Source organism: Carassius carassius, chromosome 28 (assembly GCF_963082965.1).
Source record: "Carassius carassius chromosome 28, fCarCar2.1, whole genome shotgun sequence".
In the NCBI taxonomy this organism is placed as follows: domain Eukaryota; kingdom Metazoa; phylum Chordata; class Actinopteri; order Cypriniformes; family Cyprinidae; genus Carassius; species Carassius carassius.
This window is the reverse complement of record NC_081782.1, coordinates 28,581,832-28,600,321: the sequence shown is the minus strand read 5'-3', so window position 1 is coordinate 28,600,321 and position 18,490 is coordinate 28,581,832. Positions and strand designations below refer to the sequence as shown.

The 18,490-nt window shown below is 35.4% G+C and overlaps 1 protein-coding gene across 1 annotated transcript; it reads right to left on the bottom strand.

Annotated features, from left to right (window-relative positions):
- Positions 1 to 3,398: 3,398 nt before the first annotated feature.
- On the bottom strand, positions 3,399 to 18,285 carry LOC132108263 (BICD family-like cargo adapter 1). Its single transcript, XM_059514943.1, has 10 exons — positions 17,914 to 18,285; positions 16,567 to 16,782; positions 11,978 to 12,094; positions 10,720 to 10,866; positions 9,435 to 9,614; positions 7,984 to 8,133; positions 6,761 to 6,838; positions 5,579 to 5,688; positions 5,153 to 5,273; positions 3,399 to 4,070 (listed from the first exon to the last, which is right to left on the bottom strand). The coding sequence occupies exons 1-10, from the start codon at positions 18,163 to 18,165 to the stop codon at positions 3,888 to 3,890; spliced, it is 1,554 nt and encodes a 517-aa protein (XP_059370926.1). The 5' UTR covers positions 18,166 to 18,285; the 3' UTR covers positions 3,399 to 3,887.
- Between the last annotated feature and the right edge of the window lie 205 nt (positions 18,286 to 18,490).

The window sequence follows — 18,490 nt, the reverse complement described above, 5'->3', positions numbered from 1 at the left end:
CACACATACATCAAAAATTAGTGTAGAAATCTCAACAACGGTGACAAACAGCATATTCAGAAAAATAGATTAACTCTAAACATTAGAAAACAAACTACTAAAAGAATAAAGAATAAAGGAAATTACTGAAACAATTCAGCTAATAATTTATTCATGCCGCAATGAATCATGGGAGCCATGGATGAATTTTGATAGGTGGCACCCAGAATGCACTGCAACATGCTTTTTGGATTTTCACCATAGTTGAGATTGACAGGTTGATTCTTGATGTTTGCATGTATAACTGAAAGACTCTTTTGAAAGATTTTTGAACAAACAACTCTTAAGAAATTCCTCAGATTGTATTTAAAATTCTGGAAATACTTTGTTGAACAATCATAGGGCTGCAATTATCAACAATGTAACTTTAACTCAGTAATTCACGAATAACAATAGTCTTTGCTTGTCCATCAGTTTTAAAACTCCATTATAACAGCCAATTAAAAGCTGACTTTAACACTCTAGGGGTCAAGAGCCCAACTAAAGCAAACATTGACCACTATAATGGTGATACCATTAAAATAGGGATTTTCGTCTTTGTTGATTCTGCATGTTAACATCAGGTCTCGTCAATAATGGTCAATCATCACTCATTTAATCACTTAATTATCTCATTAACTTTAACTCTGCTTCAGTGTTAATTTAACACTCCTATTTTAACACTTTCACACTCTTGAGTGTGGTCTCACATGTACTCCCAGCAGAGTTAATTTCACTCAGATTTTTTTGCTGTGTAGGTTGCAGTTCTTAGTGTGGTATGGGAACAGTTCCATTCAAGACTGCAAAGCCCTGCAGAGAGTTGTGTGCTTAGCTGAGCGCATCTCTGTGTCTGCTCTCCCCTCTCTGCAGGACATCTACCTCAAACGCTGCAAAAGCAGAGCATTTAAAATCATCAAGGACTCCATTCACCCCAGTAACCATCTCTTCACTTTGCTGCCAGCTTTTAAGCACTTCTGTAGACTGATGGCAAAAACCGGAGACTCAGGAGGAGTTTCTTCCCCCAGGACATCAGCCTCCTAACTCAACCAGCCTCTAAACATCTTCAATGTCTTTCACTTTATCAGTAAGATATTCATCATTCACTACCTCACATTGACATACTGACAGTGTCAACCTGTTTGCACATTTGCCTCTTTTACATTCCTGGGTATCTTAATATTTAAGACTACATTTTACTTTCACATTATTTTCCGTTCTATATTTAATTCTACAGTATACATCTTTTTTTATATTTTAATCTTATATTTTTATTTGTTTACATTTATTTCAATCTTTCATAGCTATATTTATGTATATTTTCATCTGTGTTGTGTTCTTAATAATTGCACTATCCATGGAGCGTACCTGACTCACATTTCACTGCTGGTTATATATGCTCTATATACAGGTAATTGTGTATGTGACAAATAAAAAATCTTGAATCTTGAGTTCTGGAAAATTGTGGTGCTGGAGACTACATGGTTCATGGTGATTTCACACCTAATTCTTCATCCTAATTCCTAGTTCTTTTGCAGTTAATGTGTCTTTTCTTATCCACATGTTTTTGATTGACCCTGCTAACCCACTGAGTATTTTGATGTCCAATAGTTATGCATCAACCGTGCAATTTCTATTATTGTTTTAGTTTTTAATATTTCTCATGGGCATTTAATAATTGTTGACTTTCAGTCCGAGTTAAATCTCTTTTTTGGCAATTTTTTTTCTGTAAAAGAAAATCTGCTTAATTATTCACACCTGAATATTAGACATTTTTCACTTCCAGCCTTCATGAATCATTATATATCAATTATAAATGATTAAATACAGGATTAATAGTAGTTTTTAAGAATGATGTGGTTGGGAATTCGTAAAATGTGCTTGGGAAAAAAAAATATGATCAGAATATCAACTTAATAATTATGCATGCACTTTATATTTCCTCTTCTGCTGCCGTGGTAATGCAAGGAATGTTGTGATTGGTTGTTAAGGAAGCCAATCAGAATTTAGCAGCCTCGTCTCTGATTGGCTGGAATTATGGCATATTGTAATGGTGGGTTGTGTTGAGCAAGCGAGTCAATGGCATTGAGAGAGAAACATTGCACATGCAAAAGAGGTCTGCACACATCCAAAAACTTATTTTAAATGCAAAATTGATTTTTGTGCACTCAAAATACTTTTTTCTTTACAGGACAAACATTTTCTCCACCAAACTCAGTTTGCTTGGTTTATCACAGGAAATATTCTAATATTAGGAGATACTGGATTTTTGACTTTCATGATCTGTATGGAAAAAATTAATAATAATAAAAAAAATCATATTATATCCCCATTATCATTAGTATAATCTATTGTCATACTCTATGTATTTATATTTTTTGAGTTGTCAAAAACTTATTTGGTCTCCCTTTCATTGATTCACACAAAATGTTGTCATCTATAGGCAATAATGACATAAATGTTATTTAATTTCAGCCATTTTAATCAGTTGGCTTATATATTCTAAGCCCTTTTAAATGATTGTGTAGCTGTGACTCAACACGCTTATCAAACTATATCTTCTAAACCACTTGATAAATTCAAATCCTTTTAATAACTTCAGGGAATGTAGATTTCAAAAATCAGATGAAAAAGTTATACTGCTTTACCTGTGGGCAATAGATATTGAAAAGACATAAAATTGACATCAAAACTGACATCCAAAAACAGATCAAACATGCTAATTTGTTTCATTGGTAACTGAGTGAAACCAGGAAGATAATCTCACATTGACATTGTTTTAATGTGTACGTTGGCCAATATGTTTGATGTTCATTTTAGACTGAATCAACATCATGTCAAGTTTTTGGCATCTGTTTGATTTGTACATTTGACCTTATTTTGAATAATGCTTGGTCAAAATTATTATTATTTTTTTTAAACAGGTGCCCACTTGCATGTTCTGATAGATCTAATGAACATTATGTCTACTGTTATAATGCTTTATACAGTGAATTCTCTTTTATTTTTTTACTGAAGCCTGATATGCAAATGCATTACTTGATAAATACCCTAAAGACACTGCTTTACATAAACATTTTATTGTACAAATGGCACATTGACAAATATGTAAATTACATACAAAACTTGCAAAACAAAACTACATTAGTGATACACAGAAGTGTACTTAAAGGATTTCAACCATGAACATTTGAATCATTGAATTCTTCTGTAAATCATTTTTCGAGTCGGAGTGCTACAGATCCTTCATATGACACAGAGCTTTAGTGAATTGAACAATATCAGCTTTACAACTCTGGACTATTTCACTCTGACGTGTTCCTTCATGTGCACAAACCTTTCATGTGCAGTTCAGGTACATGTGTTGTTCTATTAAATCAAATACTTTATGTTATTATGTTAAATGCCATTAAAATCAACAAGATCATGACCAGCATGATGTCAATGTATTCATTCTTTCATTACTTACATTAAGTATAAATAGTCATATTATACAACTGAATCTCACAAAAACGTTTCAGAACACATTTCACTCCAAAGACGACAGAAAGATATCATATAATGATAAAGATATATTTTGCAATAAGGTAATTACAGCACATTCCATTACCTTTTCTAAAATGACATTCCAGTAAGTTCTAAAATGTCTCATTATCTTCATACAAAATATAATTTCTTATTTTAGTTTTTTGAATTTTTGGAGAAATGTGAACATGTTTTTGTGAGATTTATTTACAATTTGTTCTTGAATGCAATGTTTTTTTTTTTTCTTCAAGAACACGTATCTCTCTCACACACACACAAGGTCAGTGTCTTTGGCATAGACAGTGGATCGTTGTCCATGAGTGTCTGGTATGTTCCTGTAAGCGGGTTTATTTGCTGCGTTTGAGCCAGTCTTTCCAGGGCGTCTGGTTCTGCTCGGGGCTGATCTCTGATATCGTTGATGGCCGTCTGGACTTACGCAGGAAAGAAAGCCGACCCGCTGATCTCTTCTGAGGCTCTTCTGTCTGCTGCTGGATCTTCAGCTGCTGATTGATGATAACCTGGATGTCATCCTGCAGGGACACATGAAGAGTTGACAAACATCATAAAATAAAGCATTTTAAAAATCTACTAAAACATATATTCGGTAATAAAGTGTAATAAATCATTATAAATGCAAATGTTAGTTGATAGCAATGCAGAAATGTAAAACAATCTGATGTCTTAAAGTTTTTGTTCTTACCTAAAAATAAAACTGAAACTGAAATTAAAACCATACAAAAAAATGATAATTTCTTGAAATAAAATAAACATTGTCACACTTTATGTTAAGGTGCCATTCTCACTATTAACAAACCATTAATTACAACTTTTGCTTCAATAAACTAATAATTTGCTACTATATTAATAGTTAGTAAGGTAGGTTGTTAAGTTTAGGTATTGGTTAAGATTAGGGACATAGAATATGGTCATGTAGAATAAATGCTTTATTAGTAATAATAAACAGCCAATATATTAATAGTAGGCATACTAATAAGCAACTAGTTAATGGTGAGAATCGGTCGCTATAATAAAGTGTTACAATAAATGTTAAACATTAACCAAAATACAAAATAAATAAATATTTTAGCCAGTCGCCAAGGCACCATTTCTCATTTTAATTTGAATTTAATGTACTAAAATAACTAAAACTGAAAAAAAATAAAAAATAAAGACATACTAAAAAATAATACTAAAAAAATATATAAAATTACTAGAACTAAGTACTGAAAATCTATAAAATTAAAACTAATGATTCTAAATATTAACAAAATCTGTAATAGTATCTTGATGCTAAAATAACACTAACAAGGTGTTGATTTCAAAATGAATTTATATTTTATAAATATAAGTACTGCTACTGAATAAGAACAGGAAGTTTTGAGAACACACACTTACAAAAGAACATTATACAGTATTTTATTATTATTTCAATTTGATCTGATCTCATTTTACGCTCTCAAAAGCAGTTACACAGCACATGGAACAGCTCCAAACTCCCACTGTGAACAGCAGAGGGCGACAGAGTGTCCATAACAGACTAAACAAACCTTCTAAACCCAGCAACGAGCAAGAAAGCAGTTCTAATAACTCAGTGAGGACTCAGAGTTGTTACCTGCCAGGCCTCCAGTTCCTGTGACAGCTGTAGTTTGCGTTGAATGGCTTCCAGGAGTTGGTTGTTTAAACACATCATATCATGTTTAGTCCTTAGCAGCTCTGCTTCCATCGCTGTCTTCCTGCACAACACGAAAACGTTAAAAATGCCTCTTTTCTATTAGACTAATTATTTATTAAAGATGTAATGCCCTATCAGCAACAACGGCTATATTCATGCCAACACTGACAGTAACATTTCAATCCATAATTTACAATAATACAACTTTTCTTAAGAATCACACAAAACAAACAAAACTTTTCTACTAGACAAAACTATTTAGGTATCTGTTCCAATTACAGAATATCACTTGTATAACTGCTAATGAATTTACTTTCTCATAAACATTTATAGAATCATAACACCAAGTACATGTTCAGTATTTACTTAGTGATGGCATCATCGCGGTCCTTCATGGCCTGCTGAACTACTTCCTTCTCCACAAGTCTCTCGGCTCGCAGCTTGAGCTCGGCGTTTTCTGCTACGAGACGATCGTTCTGAGAGAAAAGCCACACATCAGGATTCATATTTGAAATGATTTTGCAATCGAGTCTAATACTGCTAATAAGCATATTAATAGCACATACATGTTAAATGTATTCACTCTGCTTGTGATCTTAAAGGTGTGCTTTGTTTGGAAAAACTAATTTCAGGCTCAATACTTTAACATTTTTAAATACATTTTCAGCTACATATTTGTACAAAAAGTGTACAGATAAAAATGTCACAATGAGATGTTCAGACACAAACAAGCACTCCTAAAACTACTGTATAATTGGATTTCATTAAATATTTATGAGCTTTCTTTAGTTGTCCAATTAATGTAAATATTCTTGTAAATATGCAAATAAAGAAAGTTAACCCAGGGTTTTATAAATGTAGGGCATGAAAACTGAACACCTGCCCATCCAGGACTGATGATAAACCCAGGACAAAGTGTAAAACACTGAAGATGATAAGCCAGGGTGATGTTAACAGTGGGTTCAAAGGTGAAGTCTCATTTTTTTCGACCAGGAGTGAAAGCTTCACTACGGTACTTTTGTAAATGGACATTTTTCAGAAATGAAACACTTCACCTTTACCAAATTAAAGTGTGAAGCCCAAAGAAAGTCGATGAGGACTAGATTAACATACAGGCTTTCTTCAAGCTTGTTACTCAGTAGATTTGTTTTGATCCATTTACTTGAAAAGCAAAATAACTTAAGACAACATCGGAAAACAAGACAAAAATACTGAGGAATATTCTTTTTTTTTATGCCATGACGTCCTGGTTTTAAGACTTTCTGCTTTGATTTAAGAACTTTTTAAGGCTGTTATTTGTTGAAGTGCAAAATAAGACTTAACTCAGGTATTCTTTCCTTCCTGAAAGCAATATATTGAGCACTTGACTGTATAATGTCGACTGTCTTCATACAGCTGTGTCCAGTCAGAAAGCAGTGAATCTCTGAGCTAAAATTCCTCAGGCGATGCCAGACCCTCCAAACAATGGAGGCATTCTTAAGGAACTGATTCCAGGTCAGTGGTGGTGGTATTGGGCTGCTGTTAGTTTAACGGCTGAAGAACTGTTACCTGATCCTGCAGCTCCTGTATCCGGACGGCATTCTCACACGGATCGCTCACCGATCCCACAATGGACTTCCTCTTCTCCTGCAGACACAGATGATACAGGAGCGTTCAGCACTGCATGCTGGATTTGTCGAGCATGGTCTTTGTTCGACTGTGACGGCAGGGTGTATCTCTCTACAGCATCAGTATCATGTAACCAGCATAAATGGCCCTCTGTTCAGTCTCCTCAGTCTCTACCTCTGGCTACATTTGTGGCTTCATTGATCCTCAGTGAACACACCCCAACCTGAACAAAACCTCTGACGCAATTCCCTCTTCAATACACAACTGGTCAAACTGGGTCAATACTGCATCAACAGCACAGTGGGAAGTGTGTTTAGTATCCCAAACCTTTTGTGCATTAAACATACTGTACATTCATTTAAATCCTAATGTACTGTTTGAGCTCACAGGAATAGAATTTCAGTTTCGGCCAAAACTGCTGATATATAAATATATATATATATATTTAATCTCACAAAAACACATCCAGTTGGCATTTTACCTACAAACTAAAAAATTGAGTTATATTAAGCAAATAGAGCTTTTTTTTATATTACTATATTTTTTCAGCAAATGCTTCATAAATTAGTTATTTTTCTGTGCGCGCCTGAAAATGAGTTTGAGATTTGTTTTTCACTTTATTCTCTTTTGTGTTAATGCTAATATAAAATGACTATACAAATTTATTTTTAATACTATTATAAATTTGGTGTATATAATATTAGTATTAAAATAATTTAAATAGTGTTTTAATACTGTACAACAAACACACAAATACAGTACTACACCAATTAAGTATATATATATATATATATATATATATATATATATATATATATATATATATATAGATATATATACACACATATATAATTTATTTATTTTTGCATTGAAAACAAATGCTTCATTTTCTTTAATCACGTCATAATATTTCCCATGTTTGATGCCAGATTGGAATATGATCCAGGAAGGTTATGTGAGATTTACCCAATGACAAAACAACAGCCAAGAGGACACAAACTGATACAGTCTGAATGAAGATATACAGTATGAAGATGTGAATCATTGTTGCTGAAAGGTGAGACAGTACAAGATGCCAAAACAACATAAGATACATTACATCGCATGCAGCACATTATATGCCAGCTTCTGTTACGTTTGTGTCCCATAGGAAACAGCTGTACCTGTAGGGTCTCACTGTGTGCTATCCATTGTGCTGCGTGTTTGAGTTGTCCCAGCATGCCCTGCAGGCTGCCATCGGAGTCCTGCTCAGCCTCTGATCTGTAGTTCACAGGCTGCAGCAGTACCAGGATGTAGTGCAGCTCTCGACACACCTGCTGAGTGAGACACATGTTCCAGTTGTGCCCAAATATCAAATAAAATCACATTAATATAAATATATAATGTTTAGCTTTGTTCCAAAACCTTGCTGTCTACTGCAGCCTCCGACTCGAGAAGCTCACAAGAGACTTATCCAAGGCTATCAAAGATAACACTATAAGTAATACAGTATCAGCATTTTTCCCTTCCTGATGAAGCTTTTATCAATGTATTTTCCCCACATCCTTTGACGGGCATTGCAGTCTAATGTTTTAACTAGTATTTGCACTCATTAATTCACTGATTGACTTCAGAGAATTGACAGCTCAGTCAAACAGGGAGAGCTGACCCTGACAGAGAGAGAAACATCACTATGTTGTGACCCTGGACCACAAAATCAGTCATAAGGGTCTATGTTTTGAATTTGAGATACAGCATCTGAAAGCTGAATAAATAGTGTTCCATTGTTTCCACCGACATTATTTGGCCAATATAAAACTATTTGAACATCTGGAATCTTTAATCGCCTTTAAAGTTGTCCAATTAATTTTTTTAGCAATGCATGAAAATATCTTCATGTAACATCTTTACCTAATATCCTGATGATTTTTGGCATTACAGAAAAATCAATAATTTTGACCCATACTGTGTAATGTCTGGCTATTGCTGCAAATATGCTACTTATGACATTATAATGAGTTTCAAAATTGTTCTGAGATTACTTAAATTAAAAGTTAAAACTGTAACAGTTAAAAAAGCACATATTTGTGTTAAATTGCTATATTAATTGAAGAATTATGTCAAGAAAAATTCCATAATCCAGCATCATCATCAACATTAGTATCAGTGATATTTGCCTTCATTCATAGCACTTCAAGTAAAAACATGAATTAAACAAATATTTAAATTTAAATATATTAATATATTTTTTAATATACTGACTTCATGTTGTTTCTGAATTATGTCTGAGATTCAACCTGCTAATACACTTATAATTACATAATTTTAATTTTAGGTGCGATTAATCATGATTAAAGAAAAAATGCATTTACACCTTCACTGCGATGTGTCTCCAGTGCAGCTGGATAGAGAAAGTGAACTTAACTAGTTAACAAAAAAGCAAATCAACACATATTCCATGAGAGGTTGTGTGAACTGAAACCCATGTATGTATGTGTCTGTCCAATGGAAATGATATATATATATATATCAAATTGAGATAAAATAACTAAGATAACAGGTCTCTCCTTCTGTTACACATTGATTTGAAGTATAATGTGGTCCAGTCTGGCATTATCAGGACACAGTGTATCACCTGTTCTTTGTCCAGGCTCCAGTCTGCAGCGTCCAGATTGTTTTCAAGCTCAGACAGTAAAGACGAGTCGTTGTGACTCTTCTCCTGGAGGGCCACCTCCTCCTGCAGCTCCTGGACCTGAGACTGCAGCTCTTGAGCCCGGGATCGAACCCCATCCACTTCCTGCCAGGCCTCTGCCAGCTGGGACAGAGGGAAAAAAGTGTTAGTGCTCATACAAATATAAGAGCCAATATATTTACCTTGAAATTTACACTTTTTACATTTATGAGGGACATGTTTTGTCAGACTAAAAATATTTAGTAGATTTTGGTGTTTTTGTCAATAACAAAACCCCCCCCCCAAGTCCTGGTTTATTTCAGACCCTGATTATCTCATGCATCATGAATCTCTTCAATAATTCTGAATCAAACCTGAAAATTTTGAATCAATTCTGTTTGTGCACGCTAGAGAGAGTCATATTCTGCCTTTTGCCAATTACATACAAACACACTACCTCAAATACGTACAGAAACTTGTATGAAGTTTCATGATTGCAGATTCATTGCACAAAATATGCGCGGAGAAACGTGTGGTTTCACCCACCAGTATTTCCATGTTTTACCTTCCAAATGCTTCTGTATGCATCATTTATGCTTGTGGAATGCAGCACATATTGAATACTCACTAACTGACAGACAGATGCTTTCAAATGCTCCATGCACTTTGTGAGATCAGGCGCTCATGGCATGTGACTCTTTGCGAGCAGTAAATGCACTTGCATTTCAAAATGCTTACTTAATATAAACACAATCGGTAATGTCAGTACAAAACATCTGATATGCTGAAATAGATTTGTGCATTAGCCTATTAGAGCTGCTGCAATAATGCAAAGAAAAATAGCATGATCCATAACTGCACATTCACAGATAGTAAAAGTGCCTTGTGTTTTTTTGCTTGTTGTGTGTTTCTTTGCTCCCCTTAATTGATTTATAAATTAGGTTTGTTAGAATTCTTAACATTTTATGTACTTTTATGTAATTTAAAAAAAATGCACAAATAAATTTGATACTGAAAGTCAGTCACCTCAATACTAATAAAATTGAAGAATCAAACTGAAATCGAAATGTCTCTGCTACATTTGTACTGTTACAAAAACTACATTTTTATTGTTCATTTTTTTTAATTCATTTTTGCATTTTCAGAGACAAACCCTGAACCACCAGATTCCAGTTTCACTTAAACTACAGAGCAGTGTTACACATTCTGCTGAGCTGAGCGTAGAGTGTGTGTGTGTGTGTGTCCTAACCTGTTGTATGTGTGTGTGACTCTGTTGTTCCTGTAGATCCAGGCGTGCATGTAGAGTGGACACAGTGTTTTTTAATTCCTCATTCTCATGACAAGTCATCTTCAAGCGCTGCTCGAGTGTTTGCTCCCTCTGCGTGAGCCGTGCCACCTGAAAGCACATAAACACACACATTATCATAGCTTTTACCCTACACTGTTCTGCAAATTCTACAGTCGTCCACGTTCACTTTATCATGTGCTTCTAGTTACAGTAAAATAGTTATATTTGCATGCTATTATAATCCTTGAATGGAAGAGAAAGTAAACAGATTGTGCTTGCAGTCCATGATGAAGTGCTCGAGTATTGTGAACTTCTTCAAAGAACTGCATTCTGTAGCTGTGCCACAATTGAGGCTGCATTTGAAGAACAAAATGTGTTGCAGAGGCACAATGAAGGATGTCCCGATTTAAAGACAACATCATTCCCCGAGTGATGAAGGCAGCTCCACATGGATCCTGGCCCAAGATTCATTGCAAGCCAGTTACCACAGGATTTTGATTGAGGAAAAAACGTAATTATTTATTCACCCTCATATGGTTCCAAACCTCTATAATCTTATTTGTTCTATGAAACAAAGATTTGACTATGTTTTAAAATGTTTTAATGTCTATTTGTGGATTTTGAAGAATGTTAGAAACCAAACTGTTGTTGGTGCCAATTGACTTTCACAGTATGAAAAAAAGAAGAAGAAGAAATACAATGGAAGTTAATGGGAATCAGAAACTGTTTGGTTACCAACATTCTTCAAAATATCTTCTTTTGTGTTAAGCAAAAGAAAGAAACTCATTTTCTTCAGAATACAGATTTAGAAAAACTTGAGAGTGAGTAAATGCTAACAGGAGTTTCCAAGATGAACATATTAGGCAGGTGGTGAACCCTGTTTTGCTTTTGCTCAGATCGATCTTTAAGGTGAAGGTGTGGCCTTTGAAGTCTGCGTCCTTCCAAGAATGCAGCCTCTGAATTGGGGCACAGCTATTGTCTAGTCTAGAATGCCACAAACAAAGACAAACCTAATGATACAACAGGAAAAGTGCTTCTTTAAAGTTGCTCAGCTAATCAAATAAGCTATCTGGAACTCATAAACTGAATAACATTTACTAAACAAGCATGCATGGACAGCAGGCGACTCAGTACAGGCAAACACTTTTTATTGTAATTACAGTATATCATTTTGTGGTATAAAATACGATGCAGTGTGCGAGAATGAACAGTTTCTCACTTGTTCTCTGAGCGCGTTGATGATTTCTTCGTCCTGGGGTCTAGCTTGCCCTCTTTCTCTCATTTCCTCTTTCAGTCTTTGAAGCTCGCTGGTCATGGCTCGCTCCACTTCTATTCCCTAAACATACACAACACAGCTCACTAATCAAACCACTGTGCGTCCAAACACTTTTCCAGCTTTCAAATATGTTCATGAATCAAATGGGTGATATCTAGAAGAAGCAACATTGAGAAAAGAAAGTAACAATTAAAAAGATGTGTTTTTACACCAAGGAATGCGTCCCTTTTTCACAATGAAAAGCAGTTATGTTCGCTTGATAAGAGCTGAACAAAAGCACACACTGGCCGATCGGGGGCCTCTGGAGATGAACCTGATTCAGCAGATAACTGGCTAGATGTCAGCGTGCATCACGCGCCTTCAGAACCTGATCAAAGAGCCGCATGACTGATGCAGCTTGGCATCTTGGTCTTGGCAGTGGCATCATCATGCCAGATGTGAGCGTTTATGGGATGGGGGTGAGAATGACCCCACGCTCAACAGCATATGGAGGGGTGGCTAGAGGTCCTGGTTCAATTAGATTTAACTACCAAGCACCACAAGGTTAGCTATTCAGGACTGGCCTAGGTTAACCAATGCATTGTTGCATTCAGCAACGCTCCTCCCAGCTGTTGCCCCAAGCCAGACAGCGTCTCCAAACTAATAAATCTCAATTTACTTCTGAAAAAAAAAAATTATAATTGCATAACACAGCTGTCAAAATAGTAAATTCGCTCTAAATTCAGAAGAAAAACCAACAAGAAAATACAAATGAGCTTGCGTAAAGAAATAAAAGCTATTCAACAAGTGTTATTCCATTTTTGGAATTTGTTTGCATGCTATGAAGCATCACTATTGCTGTTGCTCATACAGCTATTACAACTATGGGAAATGGCTCGGATGATACTTCAGATCGTACAGTTTGTCGAGGACAGGTGTGGCATTACGTAAGACTGGTCCACCTCACAGCAGGTGACCGGAGAACAGCACAAGTGTGAATGATTTACGAAGCCATGCAATTAAACTGTGACTGATTTGCTGAATCAGAGTCGCATGACCTCAACAGCTCTAAGCTTCCAGGATTCTTCCTTAAAGTAAACGGTTCACAGAGATATTCCTGAAGGTTTGTTAGGTATGCTATCAAAACTGTGTCAGAAGATATCCCCACTATTCATTCAAGAGTCTGTAGAATAATAATAATAACAATACTGAGGTACTACAAAGCATAGGAAAAGGCTCGTGACTTTCTAGAATGAATCCTACTAGGTTCAGTCCTGATCACAAAAGCAAGCCCTTTACAAGTGTGTTTGTAGCATCCCGAGAGGTTTACACCCTGAAACAGGAAGGCACAGCATTTCCTGCGACAACAAATGCTTTTTTTAAGGGCTTCTCTGTAAACAACATGGGAGGCTGATCTCCTCTAAATTACCCTGAATTCTCCGGATTGACTCTCTGCGCTTTTGTGCAACTTTGTCCTGTACAGACTGTTAGGTACTACAAGTACGTCACAAACAGTAACAAATACACATATTTAACCTAACCTAATCCTTAACCTCACACAAAGCTTTCTGCATTTTTTAAAAAACATTCAGTATTTAGTAAGTTCACTAAACTGGTTTCAGGTTGTACTGTCTTTGTACATACACACATTTACTTTTGTTGCCAAAAGCATATCAAAACCCACTACATGCACAATTACTCACCATTCAAGGCTTCATACACCCCAAAAAGAGCTGTTTACTATATCAGACAAAAGCACATCTGAAATCGAAGCATAAGAGGCGCTTATCTGTAACTCTAGTCCTCGTCTAGTCCCCGTTTGAGAGCAGTTATAATAAAAACACATGCATGGTGGAAGCCGTGGTGTAATGAGTAAGACACACTTCCTCTTCCTTCAGAGCAGGACGGGACACATAAACATCAGTGTTTCCTGATCTTTGATTTCTTGGAAAAAGCGCTCACAGACATCAGTGTAGTGACGTGTGTTGTGTGGTGGATGAGAGCGAGAGCAACGGTGTGAGTTAGCCATTACTCTACATGACTACAGCATGTCTGTCGAACCAAACTGTGATTAAATGTTATTAAACTGAGCTCGTGAGTTCGAATCGGGTGTCCTGGCAAGTGTGCAAAATCTGCAAACCTTGACCTCTAGCAGAAATCTGTGAGATAAGATAAAAGTGGAGAGTGAGAGGAAGGTGTGTGAAAGTAGTTTCCACACAGAATGAGTCAACGGGAGCAAGTGGATCTAAATTTAGCTTTCTCATCTCATAAAAGAAGACATATAGGTGACTTCTGGAAGCTTGTTTCCACCATGGAAATATAAACAAGATGAAGTCTGGCTTTCTTTCGCAAAAGAGAGTTTGGGTTTAGCAATGCTGTCATTTTTTCTTTCTGCCACAGAAAAATAAAATAAATTAAAATAAAATATAAAATGGTAGGCTAATTATGATTATTGACTTTTTCTTCTCAATTGTAAATTTATAGTTACCTTTTCTTTCCCATGGCAGAAACAAGCTTATACGGACTCCAAAACAGAAGGAATTCGTTACAAAATCATTGAAATTTACAATAAATATCCAACCAGTTTAAATCAATTATTAAAAAAATTGCACAGTAAATAAAATTGCTGTTATAAAATATAGTTCTGACTCCAATATTCTGTTATAATCCAATGTTGTATTAATGCGGTGAGTTGGTTTATGTTTTCCCTAAATAATAATAATAATAAAAAAAAATTTAATGACAAGTTGTTCCTTGTTCTGATTTTGGGAGTCCTGCTACTTGTTTTGTATTTCTCTCTCTTTCTCTCTCCAGACAATGTTAACACTTAGGGGCCAATTCTCACTATTAACTAGTTGCTCATTAGCATGCCTAAGGAGTTTATTGATGGGAAATTGTTAGTTAATAGTTAATGTATGTTCACTTATCTAAAGTGTTACCAAAAATATTTAAATCCTAAAATATGTTTGATTTCCTTTATGGAAAAATATAATTTCCTGAAGTATGACACGTTTTTCTGAATGAAATACTGTTATGACAGGAATCTGAGTCAGATGTAATTGTGATTTCACTCATATGGCCTAAAAGTAAACAGGAATGTCACAAAACAGCACTGACACAGACCCTGAGCCGAATACGGTGATCATGCACTCTTTACAAGGCTAAACTCAACATGTGACCACCATGTCATTTTATAGATTGGTAAAACTTTGCAAGAAGTCCCTGTTCGTTAACATTAGTTAATGCATTAGCGAGCATTAACCAACAATGAGCAATACGTTCCCCCCAGCATTCATTAAACTTCTTTAATTCTTCTGAGTGCATTAACTCATTTAAACAGAACTTTTTTTATTTAAAAAATGCATTAATACAGTATATTAAATATAATATATATTTTATAAATATTAAAATTCTATGATTCTGTAAAGTGTTATCTATAGATTTGTATGGACTTTCTTCCTCACACTGCATTCATAATATTTGGATGTCAGCTAATTTTCATATCGTATCTGATGAGCGCAGGAACAGTGTGACTTTATCTTTATCTGAGCAACAGCCAGTATCAGTTGGCCTTTATAATCTTTACAGTCTTTTATGAGTCCTATGTATGCGTACATGCTCCAGTTAAGTGTGTGGTTGGGTTCTTCTGTCTGGCTAATAAAGGACACATTCATTACACAATAAAAGCAACAAATGCGTAAAGAGACCTGCCCTTAATGATCGCATCATCAAAACTGGCTTGTCACTTTGATCACTGCGAAGCCTATGTGAGTGCAGCCAAAGGTTACGATGATATTCATATGATAGGGCGGCATGATAATGGTTTAACGATTTATCATGATTATTGGCCCTGTTTTTTTTACATTTCATTTTAACATTTAATTTACATTTTGCAGATTTAGTCACAGCAAACAAAATGCAAATGACTGCATGAAAGAAAACTTTAAGCAGAATATAGATCACTAAACTCCAACTGTTTTCAGCTCAGCTGTGTTCTTCTGTAGAGAGGACATACGAATGCGCATAGTTGCTAGGTTAGGAAGATTAAATAAACCACTGGGCAAAAAAATAAAAAATAAATTAAAAAAAATTATATACACACATATAGACACACATATATATATATATATATATATATATATATATATAGAGAGAGAGAGAGAGAGAGAGAGAGAGAGAGAGAGAGAGAGAGAGAGAGAGAAGAAAGAGAGAGAGAGAATAAAATACCAGATTTATGAAAAAATGGGGGATATAAACTTTTGAAATCTGGCAACCGAAAGCTTGTGGAGGCTTGTTACCAATGCAAATATTGCAGATGAGTACACATATAAATTGTGAGAAACAGAAATCGTGACTAAATACATAATATTATCATCTAAAATTTGATTTACTATTTTTTTTTTATTGCATTAATCAAATGTGAGCAAGTGTGGTGGTTTCTGGTCATTTTATGCCTGTGCTTCCATCGTTGCAGGATGAGTTATGCACAAGGGATTAATAACCGTGTTTGTGTTTGTTCAGATCAGTAACCATGATAAAAGAGTGTCACTGACCCTCTGCAGCTGTTCTCTGAGTCTGTGGCTGTGTTCGCTGTGCTCTTGCTTTAGTCTGCTCTTCTCTCTCTCCGCCTCGCTCAGACTCTGGCTCAGTCTCTCGACCCGCTCCTGCAGCTCCTGCACGTCTCGCTCCAGCTCAGACACCTGAGTCTCCCACTGCACCCGGCAGTCCTCCAGCTTGACCCGCAGCTCGTACCTGCCCTGCTCCAGCTCCTGAGGACACACACCAATCTCAGATATCACACTTTAACTCCAGGCTCCACTGCAGACTAACTAGGAGTATATTTGCAACTACAGATCATCTGGCAGTCATAAGTGTATTACACTGTTAGTTTAGGCTTAGTACAATAAGTTAACATTTAGTTGCTAAGTTAGTAGAATGTATGACTTGAATGTCTGCAAAAAAATAAAAAATAAATAAATATATATATTTTTTTTTTGTTGCAAAAGTAGTCATAACTTTTTCAGTAAATTACATTAAAATGTAGATAAGTCTAATTTGAAGTTGAAAATCAAGCTTGATTACCATTTTGTTAACTGCTAGTAAGTCAAAGAACTAGGCTATGCTTATGAACTGACCCCTGATTTCCAGGCATATTGTATGAAACAAGGTAAGGGTGAAAAACAATAACAGAATTTTATTTTTCAGGAGAAATATTCCTTTACGGTAACATATTTGATAGTCTAAGTCGTACAATTTTTTAAAACTGAATCAGATTTGCAATAATTAATTGTAAATAATTAATGAGAATACATCAACATGAAATCTGATGTAGCCCTGATCTTGATATGAAAATGCTAAAACTATGAAAAATAAATCTTTCCCCCATTTAAATGAGCAGTTAAATTCACTGTTGCATTAAATTTTGAATACCTGCCAAAACTATGTCTTTAAATTCATTAATACAGTGGCATCAAATGTATTTGAAAAGTAAAAATGCCTGATTGTATTAGATAAAGAATCAAAGCAAGTGCCCTTTGCGTTTTAGAAAGCTCAATGTTTTATATATATTATATATAATAATAATAATATTATATGTTTTTTTTTTCAAGTGTTGAGTTTACAGTTATATAAATCAGATCTCAGAAAGGAAACACCTCTGTTAACCTGAATGAAACTGACTAAGCACTAAAAATGATCAAGACACCTGTTACATAAAACTAAAATTAGTTTTGAGAATCATCTTTTCAAATTACTTTTTTTTTCAAAAACATTTTAGAACCACTGTGCATATAGTATTAGGCATGTAATATAATAACATACAGATATAGAGATATAGGTTTATGTAGAACAAGTAGCTTTACGCGAACACACTGTCACCAAAGGCTCAGTGAGCGGCTGACCTCGAGCTGCTGCGCGTGCTGCTCCTGGAGCGCGTCTCTCTGCTGCTTCAGCTGTCTGTTCTCCAGCAGCAGAGCGTTGCCCACCTGAGCTGCCAGAAGAACCTCGTCCTCCTTCTGTCGAAGCGCTGCGAACAGATCCTCACTGTCCTTATACACCGGCGGACCTCCATCATGACTGAACTCATACGAGTAGAAGTCTTCCTCCACTTCCATCTTATGTGCTTTATAACACAGCTCCTCTCCCCGACTCATAGCGCTCGTGTTATGACTGGAAACAATGAGCACCTCAGGTCTCCACGGGCGCGAGACACACACAGAGAGAGTGAAGCCTCTGGTGGATTCACTCGTGGGTTTGTTTGCAGATGATGGAAAGGAACTCGTGTGGGCGGGGCTTGTGAAGTTTCAGGTGACTGGGCTCTTTAAAACTTGAGAAAATAATAAAATAAAATAGTATATATATATATATATATATATATATATATATATATATATATATAATTTACAATTGTGATACAATTATTAATTCTGATGGCATATTCATATTTTAATTATTTATTTATTTTTTTTAAAAACGAGC